We start from the raw sequence: 11,639 nt of genomic DNA, 5'->3' as shown, positions 1-11,639 counted from the left end.
ATCCCCTTCGCGGAATATTCATTTAAACATCGTTATTTGTATTTTTTTCTTTTTTTGATAATTAATTTAATTTTAAAATTTAATTTTAATGGTTAAACCAGCAAGCAGTAATACGGTCAAAAATAGAAAGCTAGAGTTACCATTCTCGCAATGAAAAAATGTTTTGGTTTTTGTCGATTTCTCCGTTCGGCTGAAGTGAGTAGATACATTCGAAAACTAATGCGATAGTACTGAGTGCTTATTACTACAAATAAAACTTGTATCTTAAAAATAATATAAGAATATGATATATAATATTTAAGTTATATACGTATGTATGTATACACCCAACTCTGGGTAAAATGTTCCAAAGTGACCTTCTATACTTTTAGTAAAACATGGTCGGATGAATCTTTAATGCACAATTTCCATTTTGCATTTTTCTATTATTTCGTTATACATGCAAAAATTATATGTTAGTGTGTGTATATATATATATCTATTTCGTTTTGTACTTTGCCATTGTTTTTGTTTCTGTGGTTGGTATTGTTTTATTTCTTATTACTCTTTTGTGATTGAAGATGCATTTCATAAATAGTCAAAGCTGGAAAGGCTTTCTGCAGCAATAGAATTTTACTTGTGGCCATGGTGAGTGTCAGAGGTGAGGCTTTGAAATTAAAAAAAATGTTAAATCATTGCAATGATGTCGTTAGCCTTGTAACTGTCAAATTTCCAAGAGTTTTAGGTATTTTTTTAATTCTGCACTCTAAACTCAGACTCGGTAAAACGTACTTCGGAACGTACTCTCTCCAACCAAAAAATATGACCAAATAAAAAGTTGTTCGGACAAGAGAACGATGAATCCGCTTTTAGTATTTTAAAAAATTGTTTGCCATTCAAATGTTAACACTCATAAGTATTCGAAAAAAAAAAACGTATGTTAAAGCTATCGAAAATAAGGAAAAAAGCCGTCTGTATACTCAGCCTTCGAACTGCAAGGTCGTTTTGAAAAAACTACGGTTAACAACTACTGGTTGAAAGATTAATTTAATTTTTGTATCTGAGATAAGAATAAAGCAAATCCGATGCAAGTAGTAAACGAATGCTAAAGCTCGGAGTACGAAAATCTTGGGAAAGAATAACGTCGAAATTTGTGTGATCGACGTTGGCTCCGAATTTAATGAGTTGAATATGGAATTTCGATTAATCTTTGCCGGAATCCTCTTCTGGCTGTTTGCCAGTGTCGAAGCAATATTCAAATGTAGTGCATGATTATGCCAATGTACTTTTGTGAAGTGTTTGGTAATATCCTTCATCAGGCGATATACCTAAGTCCGTCGCTTAAGTGACAATATTATATGTGGTCGTTTACTATAGTAGCTTAAGTCGACTAAGGAGGTTAGGTTTCGGTAGTTGCAACTCGTCATAAGACCCGATGCAATTAGGTCGTTAGCGTTCTAAATACTAATCCGCTCGCATAATTTTCTATTTATTATGCTTATTTCCAAGGGGTATCTTTTAAAGGTGATATCGTTATACCATTTTTGTTTCTTTCGCCAGCACAAAATGAAATAACGAAAATCCGTTCTATTCGCACCATCGTCGTATGTTTCTAACTCTGACTGCATATCGGCTGTTCAACGCAGTTTGTCGTTTCCTTTTTATTTTCTATTTTCTTTTGTCGTGACATTCTAATGCCCAAAACGTAGTGTTAGTCTAGTCATCTTTAATGAACGCGCCTTGATTATTCCAAATATAAATTTAAAGAAAAAAATTATGTTTACTGGAGCAAACTTCATATCGACTTAAGCTTCTGCCTCATACGACCACAAATATAATCACGACATATACTAGCACTAGATGGGACAGCATTCTGCCATACTTTCGCGCTATGACCTTGGCAAAGCATAACCCTTATGCATTTTTGCCATCACAATACAAAAAATGAGGTTTTAATATAGATGAATACGGGAACAAATACACGAAACTCACGCTTTGCTCTTGGCTTTAGGAATAGATTTAGTAATTTACACATACATATGTTTTTATAAATATTAATGAATCCTTCATTCACATAGCTCTTTGAAATCCAGTAAAATAAATATTTTTGTTTTCATATTAACAAGAAGTACCATAAAGCTTATTCGTTTATGTATGTTTTCTCCCCTATATCTCTGCTATACTTTGCGTAGTTATATTGGGTTTTGCAGTTATATATTCGTTCACACTATTTTATGATTATATTTTTTGCATTTATTACCATTAACAATATTGGCAACATCAAGATTTTCTGCTTGATGATGTTTTATTAACTTAGGTAAAATATTACAAGAATTAAAGTTAGTTATATTATCGTTACAAGTATTATGTTTCTTATTACTATTCATCTTTAAAGTAGTAGTAGTATTTGTAGTTGTAGTATTAGTAAATAGTTTAGGAGCAGTTTCAGCTACTTTCAACTTTCCAGCAGCAGTGTTTCCTTTTGAAGAGACCAAATTGCGATAGCATTTTGCAGATTTTGCCGCCACTCCAGCCGGCGGCGAAATAACCACAGCAGTGAGTTTGTTGGTAGCCGTTGTTGATGAAACGGTAAATTTGGTATTATGAGCAGTCTTTGTACATTTTTCTAATGTTCTCGGCTTTGTCGGTTGCGAATATATCATATTATGGATTGATCTGTTGGTGGCAAAATTTTTATCGACCATTACATTTATATTTAAAGTGGCATTATTATTTTCATTAGAAACAAATTTTGCCCCTTTATTTGCAAGTTTTCCTCTAACACCCACTAGTTTGGTGACCAGAGTAGTTGGAATTGGAATTTTTGACGACGATTCCAATTGTGACATTTTTTCTTCGAATTCATTTTTCTTTTGGAAACAGTCAATTGATACTGCTGTTGTCGCTGCTGATGCTGCCGTCTCTGGCCTCACGCTAGCGGAACTTCCAATCACCTCTATTTCAGTAGTTGCTATATTTGCGGTTGGCGACACTGTTGCAGCTGAATGCAATCAAGACAGCTGCTTGGCAACAATGACACCTGGTCTAACCTGCTTTAGGGCCGTTGTTGTGATCGTCACCTGTTGCGCCCCTTGTCCTGTGCCCACATTACTCGTTCCCGCGGTTGTGGTTTGCACTTTATAAATGGCGGTGGGCATCACAGTGGTGGCGCCAATGCTTCCTGCTCCATTATCCTTCGGCTGGCTTTGTTGCTGCACGATAGTTACTTGCTTATTGCCCTTGATTTGCAGGTAAGGGCGCAACTCCGCCAATGTAGCTCGCTGCGCATGCTGCACTTTTGTTGTTAGCGCCAGAGGAGCTTCTTGTGCTGCTCTTTGATTCTGCTGATGTTGATGCAATTTTTGCTCACTGCCATCGGCGAATAGATGGTCACCTTCTAAGTGTCTTATTGCCTCCACGATGGTTTCTAGATTCTGGCGCGAACGTGTCAAGCCGCTGTGTTGGTCTATCTTTTCCGTTTTTACTTTGATGATCTCCTGTATGCGTTCTACTTCCACTTTTGGCGTTGCTTTGATGGCGGCTTGCAATATTGGCTGTAAGACAGCCGCTGACGGCGATGAGCCTTCAGCATACGCCTTGGCAATAGCATTAACCTCTTGTTCAGATTCTGTTGACGACGTTGAGGATAGAATAACCTCCTCCTGTACGTGGTCCTCTGTGATTATTTCTGCTGCTGCCGCTGCAGCTTCACTCTCCAACTCTTCAATACTCGAGCAAACAACCACTTGCCTTTGACCGGTCATTTCATCTATTTCAACATAGGAAACAGTTCCAGTTGGCAACTCATCTATGGATTCGCGCACCAAATTATCTGTGTGTTCGATCACTTCACGTGGAATGTATGTAGATGTGGAGGCTGGAGGCGCCGTGGCCACCGAATATAACTGCCGCTTTATCATTTGCAGTTCCTCTTCCAGCATGGTGCGCATGCGCCGTTCTTTTTCCAGTTGTTTCTTCATTTCGCTCAATTCCTTAGAGGTGGCGACATTATGTGCAATGATTACCTGGCTTTTCGCATTGACATTGCCGCCACTCGCATTCAGAAGTGTCGTCGGTTCCGGTGACATCGAACCTAAGCCTTCATCGGAGGAATCACTTATCGTCTGAATGCTGATTATGTTGTCAGTGAGTTTGCGTTTTTTTATGGCTCCGCCCTTATTGTTTAACGAATCTCCAGAACTACCAGTTGTTGAATTTTCTCCTGCCCCGGTAGCTGAGCCACTTGCTGTATTCGATTCATGCAAACCGAGTTGACGCTTCAATTGACTATTTTGGTTTAAGAGCTGTGTCTTCTGGTTTTCTAATTCGTAGATGTATTGGGAGGTTTGTTGTAAAATCGCAGCCTACAAAAATAAGAAAAATGCTTTCAATAACCTACAGAATAAATTTGGTAGAAATACCTCATGGAAATAAGCATGATTCAATTATTAAAGGTTTGCTCACTAGTGACATTCGATTTTTGACACTCCCTTACAAAAGGTTGTATTTAAGAAGGTGAATAAAGGGGAACAAATTAAATCCTTTTTGGTAAAAATGGTAGCAAAAAAGTATTTTTTTACTTTAATGGAAGCAAACAACGAACGGTTTAAAAAATAAATTTTAATTAATATTTGAATTTACATAATGGTACAAATAGAAGCCATTAGCGGAAATTGCCAAATCTGATATTAAAACAAGAAATTATTTCACTAAATCCAAGACTTTATTTTGTGAATTAATTTTTAAATTTAAAACCGATAGCGAAGTTGTAAAGTTTCGCCAATTTGAAACTATTTCATTAAAAATAAATAAATAATTGGCGTGTTCAATTCTGTCAGGGGTTTGGCCGAGATCCTCCTCCTATTTGTGACATGCGTCTTGATGTTGTTCCACAAATGGAGAGACCTACAGTTTTAAGCTGAATCCGAACGGCAGTACTACGCTAAGCCTCTTCTGGACACTTCATCCATCCATTGAAAACAATTTCCGTCAATATCAACTTTCTTATAATCAGGTCTCTAATGTTATCGATTCCGTCGGCACTATCCCATTATTCTCCCTGTCGTAGCTCTTTGGGAAATGCTCTTTTCAAAACATGAATTCCTTCTAAATCACCACATAATAAGAAATAAAGCTTTTTAAATTCTCCTTTTATCGATCTCGGATTGCCTCAATTACTCTATCATGCTCTGACTTAAGCGGTATGTATTCCATGTCATACTACCATAGTCCTTGACATACCGATAAAAACTCTTTAGCGGGTTGTTGCTCGTAAGCAGACTATTTTGAAAATGAAATGTTTTTGTATAAATTTTACTTTTTCTCCGCTTTTACTCAAAATTTCTAGAGCTAGCAACCCAGTGTCTTGCTAAGGGAGCTGATTTGTCAAGAGGGAACGAGAAAGCTGCTTATTGAGCAAACCTTTTATTATTGAATCAAGGGAAATAAGTATATGTGCATGACAATTTACATATGTGAAAAAAATATATTTCAAATGAAATAAAATTTATTGACTTATTTTTTACTTATAAATCTAATCAAAACAATTAAAAAACAATAACAAAAACTTCATTTTTTTTTAACTTACAAAAATAAAAAATAAAATGAAAAAGTTTAATAGGAAATAATTATATGTGCATTTCACAATTTTGTCGCATTTCTTGGCGAAGTTCAATGATTTCAACTTATTTTTTTTAATTTAATAATTAATATGGTTGCCTTTGGCTGAAATAACTTTGTTTAAGCGAGTGGGCATTGAGTCGGCCAATTTTTCTAGCGTGGATTTGCTAATTTTTGCCCACTCAGCGACCACAGCATCCTTGAGGTGCACAATGGACTCAAACTGACGTCCATTTTTGTAAACCTTGGCAGAAAGTATGCCCCAAAGGTCCTCTATTGGATTAAGGTCAGGACTTAATGCTGGCCACTCTAAAACATCAATATTTCGTGATGAAAAAAACATTTTGGACAAGTTTGCAGTATGTATTGGAGCATTGTCCTGCTGAAAAGTCCACTTGTCAGGATAAAATGTTTCCGAATAATCAATGAGCTCTTGGTCAAGAAGTTCTTGTCGGAATAAAGCATATTCGGGACTTTCCGACATATCCAAAGGCAGCCCATACCATTAACGACCCTCCACCGAAGTTGCGTTTGTGACGGGTTTGTCGGGGCAGTCTTTTATCTTGCCAATACTTGTGGCAGCCATCTGGACCGTCTAAATTAAATTTTTTCTCGTCGGAAAAAACCACATTTCGGAACTCGTGAGCCCAAAATTTGTATTTTTCCGCGAATGCCAAGCGGGCCTTAAGGTGACGTGGTAGTAGCTTTGGTACAGGCTCTCGCAAAGCATATGACAGATTCTTATTTTCGCAAATTATTTGGTTGACTCGTCTCCTGGAAACGTTGAGGTTCAGATGGCTGCAAATTTCGCTGCAGGACATCTCTTTTTGGGCAGCAAGACGCCAAATCTCTCTTTTGGAGCGTTCTTTAAGAGACGTTGGTCGGCCGCTGCGCTTGCTTTTACCATAACTGGATGCATTTTTGCAAAAGTTTGCTATAGTGTTGATGTGACGATCTACGCGGGAAGAAATTTCTGCAATTGTTTTGCCACTTTCTCTCATTCCCAGGATCAAACCACGCTCTTCAGCGGTCAAATGGGCCCCACGTGGCATTCTACAGTTCAATTCAACAACAATATGACAATTTCTAATTGCTCACGCTTTTAATTAATTACTTACGTGATTAATAATTAAAAAAAAATTAAAAAGAATTGCCAAAATATTTTAATGTGATCGCGATCGCTGCCAAATACCCACTAATGTCATATTGCACATATACTTATTTCCTATGAAGTGGGCTATGATGACACACAAAACTATGATAACGGTACCGCGAATGGTGACGAAGAAGAATTATACAGTAATATTCTTGCAGTAGGCTCAATTGTGTATACCAAAAATAAATAAAAAATAAATGTACCGTTAATTTTAGTAGAGATACAGAAAAAAAAATTTGTGCACATATACTTATTTCCATGAGGTATATTATATATGTAAATACAGATGTACATATGTATGCAATTGAACAATAATTTGAGTAAAATAGAAGAGCTTGTGATTTGCAGAAAGTGTCAGAGAGGGATACCACAAAAGTATTTGAAAATGTACCTTTGGGAAATTTCAAAGATAATTAGGCTAAGTCCTTTCTTTACATAAAGCGTTTTTCAGTAAGAGCGCTTCAACTTTTTTTTGAATAAAACACTAACGGTTTGACTTTTTTAACTATTTTTTTTTTATTATCGAGTTTGAACATATACATTTAAGTATGAAATTCGATTTCTTTTGCATGACCACCGCGTGCACGTTTTACGAAGTCCAATCGTTGAACCCAATTTTCGACCACTCTTTTGCATAAATCGGCCGAAATTCCAGCAATTTCGCGTTCAATATTGGCTCTGAGCTCACAAATCGTCGCCGGCTTGTTACTGTAGACCAATGACTTCACATAACCCCAAAGAAAATAGTCTAGAGGCGTCAAATCACACGAGCGCGGCGGCCATTCGACCGGTCCATTTCTGGAAATAATGCGCTCATCGAACTTACTCTTCAACAAATCAATTGCAGCGTGTGCTGTGTGGCTTGTGGCCCCGTCCTGTTGAAACCACATGTCGTCTAAGTCCATACCATTCAATTGCGGCCAAAAATAATCGTTTATCATGTCGCGGTATCGATTTCCATTCACAGTAACGTGGCGATCGTTCTCGTCAACGAAAAAATATGGGTCAATTACGCCGCCGGCATGTTAACCGCACCAAACAGTGATTTTTTCGGGATGCAACGGTGCCTCATGAATCACGTGTGGATTGGTTTCTGCCCAGTAACGCATATTTAGCTTGTTGACAAAGCCATTGAGCCAAAAGTGAGCTTCATCACTGAAGATGATTTTTGCTCTTAAAGTAGCAGCAACAATTTGCACGATTTGCAATAAAAAAAAGCAATAGGCCGACCGGTTCTGAACTATGCCGCGCCTGTCTGGTCGCCTGGAACCAGTGATACGCAGTGGACGAAGCTCCAGACCTGCCAGAATACTGCCATCAGGACCGCGACAGGATGTCTCCTGATGTCCCCTATCCAACACTTGCATGACGAGGCGTGTATGCTCCCTGTTAAGGAGCACAACAAAATGCTCGGCAAGCAGTTTCTGCTTGGGTGTCACCGTAGGCCTCACCCATGCAGACACCTGCTCGAGCCCGAGCCACCTCCCAGGCACATCAGGAGACACTTCCTCAACTACGTGGACGAGATCCAGGACAAAACGGACAGACCACTCCAGGATCAGACAGTGTACAGACAGGCCATTAACGACATTCATCGGGAGACCCTTACCACCTTCTTAAGCTCCCGACCCCCGAATGCCGTTATAGTAGTCCAACCACCACCTATCGCAGACGAAGAGCTCCAGCTTCCCCGAGAGTCCCGCGTAATCCTGGCACAATTACGTTCTGGATACTGTAGCAGGTTAAACTCCTACCTATCCAGAATCGACCCCCACATACTAAACATATGTCCAGCATGTGAAGGTACCCCGCACGACACTAACCACCTCTTCACATGCCCCATCAAACCCACTCATCTAACACCTCTCTCCCTCTGGACCCAACCCGTCGAAACAGCCAGTTTCCTGGGCCTACCGTTAGATGAGCTAGACGAAGACGACCGGTAATTACACTACACTGACAGGGCGAAGATACTGCTACAACAACAACAACAACAACAACGATTTGCAATCGTTGCTCAAGTGTGTAGCGTTCCATGATGAAATGTATACTAATGAAGTTTACAAATGACAAGCGAAAAATAAAAAATATTGCGTCGTTCGCCCTCTCTATCGGAAAAAAGTTGAAGCGCACCTATTGAAAAACGCTGTACATACATTCGTATCATATACATACAGACATGTAAAACTTAATATTTTATTGAGATGAATTAGGGGCTATAAACGAAAATAAAACGTGTAACGTAGAAAATTAAGGAACATGAATTTGGGCCCGATCTTTGGTATTTTTTAGCATAAACTTACATAAAACATTTTCCTTACGGGCTTCGTTTGTTCTTTTTTCAGTGAGTTAGAAAGTTCATCTCGCCCAAAAGATGAAAGTTTTCGTGCGATAATTTATTACGATTTTCGACGTGTATTATCGAGACGGCTTTTGCCCTTGACTTAGCTACTTAGCCACGTTCACACTTAGCTACTGTGAAAAGCTGAAACAACGAGTTTCAACGTGGCCGTCGATTCTTGTAGGATGCATTTTATGAATGTCGTTCAAAAATGGTCGTTTTGCGTCAATTGATGTCGCAAGATCGCCCTGTGACATATCGTGAGACAAAGGTATGGATGGGCATTAGTTGGACCAGCATAGATTCTATAAAGCGTGAGCATTTGGTCGTCAAAATATGTTCTCGTTGGACACCCCATAAATTGACAAATGCCCAAAAAAGCGCTGCCTGCATGGGCACTATCATACGATATACTATAAGAGATAAGACCGTTCATGGAAAAAGGTATACGATATCAAGAAAGATATATCGTATGCCATGAACCATCAAATTCAGGGTTGGACAGTTAATTCGTCAAATTTACTTTGCAGTCGATGAAGCGGGAAACAGTGAAATTCGCGGAATAGCAACATATGGATATTCAACATTTTCTATTAAAAGTTTTGAGTCTTTTTTGTAATATTTGCAATAATTTTCGAGTTAAACCCCTTTTTTCCTTGTTGAGTTTATTTTTTTTCTGCAACACGTGCTTAATTTGGGGCTTCACTACCTCGATGCCTGTATTTATCTAGTGGGAGATTTGAATCCATACGTTTTTTTTTAGTCTAAACGTCTTGCAATGTTTTGATTGCATTAACGCAGCGAAGTGCTCAGAGAACGTTAATGATAGAGAAGTCTCAATGACAGGAACGTATGGAATTTCGAGGGGTACTCGTCTCGCGAAGACAATTTCACCACAGACACATTTTTCAACAAAAATTAACAGTAAGGGGCTGAATTATGTAAATTTAGCAGCAGTCGATAAGAATTTCTTGGTGATTAGAAGCAAAAAATGTTAGGTAGCTTTTTAATATGACCTATCTACATATATACAGTATGCAAAATTCGTATTAGTACACCCCTTATAAATAAAAAAAACCACGTATATTTTCAAATTAACTTTAAAACAAATGCTTGAAACCGTTTTATTTTATAGATAATTAACTAAAATAAGGCCAAATAACAAAACCGCTCACAAAGTGTATTGAATTGCAAAAAAAAATAAGAAAGAAAAAAATTAACACTTTTCACAGAAGCAAAATTCGTATTAGTACACATGTATTTTTAATGATTTAAAGAGTAAACAAAAGATAGTTCAGAAAAGTAATATTTTGTAGGATACCCTCGTTGCCTTAGAACAGCAGACAATCTCTTCGGCATAGATTCAACCAATTTTTTTGTGAGATATGAAGAAATCTTCTTCCACTCTGATTTGAGGACTTTTTTTAAATGTTCTCGGTTCCTTATTTGATGATGTTTCAGTTGCTTTTTGAAAATGGACCATAAATTTTCTATGGGATTAATATCCGGGCTTTGTGGTGGTGTTTTGAGATAATTTGGACAGTTATAAAGGATCAATAACCTTGTATTCAACGCCGTGTGCTTAGGGTCGTTATCTTGTTGGGATATACATTTTTTTTTTGCAAACCAATTTTTTGGCACTTTTGCGTAGATTCTTTTTTAAAATATCAATATATTGCCTCGCAGTCATAATTCCATCAATAAAATGCAACTTTCCTACTCCGTTTGCCCCGAAACATCCCCACACCATCAGAGAACCACCACCGTGCTTGAAAGAAGGCTGCAGAATTCGTTTTTGAAGGCTAGTATTACACTTTCTCCAAATTTTTATGCGTCCATCGGACATTTTTATATTAAATTTACACTCGTCTGAAAAAATTACCCTTTTCCAAAACCGCATATTTTTGTTTAAATATTGCCTGGCTAATATAACACGCTTTCTTCTATTGACTGATCTTACATATAGTTTTCTAACCGCAATTCTGCTTCTAAATCCCAATTTTTTTACATAATTGCGCACTGTTTGAGGTGTAACTTTGATAGAAAAGTATTTTTCTAGTATTGCAGCTAGTGAAACTCCACTGACGGTGGGATCTTTCCTGATAAGGCGTTTCAAATAAGTCTTGTGCCTCTGTCCAAGCTTTGCCCTGTTCACATTTCGAAGCTTTTTGTCAATCCTTCCCCGAACTTCAACAAATGGCTACTAAAACGCAACTGCTTAATGTTAAACATTGAATGTTTAACACAATCGTTTCGAAAATAACGGTAAATGCCAACAAATTGTTTACAAATTCAACGCATACTAAGTGTACTAATACGAATTTTGCCTGCAGTAGAAATAGCTACACTGCTACTAAAGCTATTTTTTTCAATTCTATGCAAATGTTTCGGAGTTTTTGTTATTATTCTATTTTTACTTGTGGTATTTTTACTTGTAAGAGGGTGTACTAATACGAACTTTGCATGCTGTATTTGAATTTTTCCAAATCATCCAAAATTATATATGTACATATGCATGTTATGTCTGTCTGTCTGGTGTCTGTA

At 37.7% G+C, this 11,639-nt stretch overlaps 1 protein-coding gene across 1 annotated transcript in view; it reads right to left on the bottom strand.

Moving 5' to 3' along the window:
• Positions 1 to 2,248: 2,248 nt before the first annotated feature.
• Positions 2,249 to 11,639, bottom strand: part of LOC128864474 (helix-loop-helix protein 11) — a 74,345-nt gene continuing 64,954 nt past the window's right edge. The window contains exon 3 of the mRNA XM_054104147.1: positions 2,249 to 4,343. Within this exon, the coding sequence (XP_053960122.1) occupies positions 2,991 to 4,343 (1,353 nt within the window). The 3' untranslated portion in view covers positions 2,249 to 2,990. The remainder of the gene's footprint in view (positions 4,344 to 11,639) is intronic.

Source organism: Anastrepha ludens, chromosome 5, assembly GCF_028408465.1.
Source record: "Anastrepha ludens isolate Willacy chromosome 5, idAnaLude1.1, whole genome shotgun sequence".
Lineage (NCBI taxonomy): Eukaryota > Metazoa > Arthropoda > Insecta > Diptera > Tephritidae > Anastrepha > Anastrepha ludens.
This window is presented reverse-complemented; position numbering and strand designations above follow the sequence as displayed.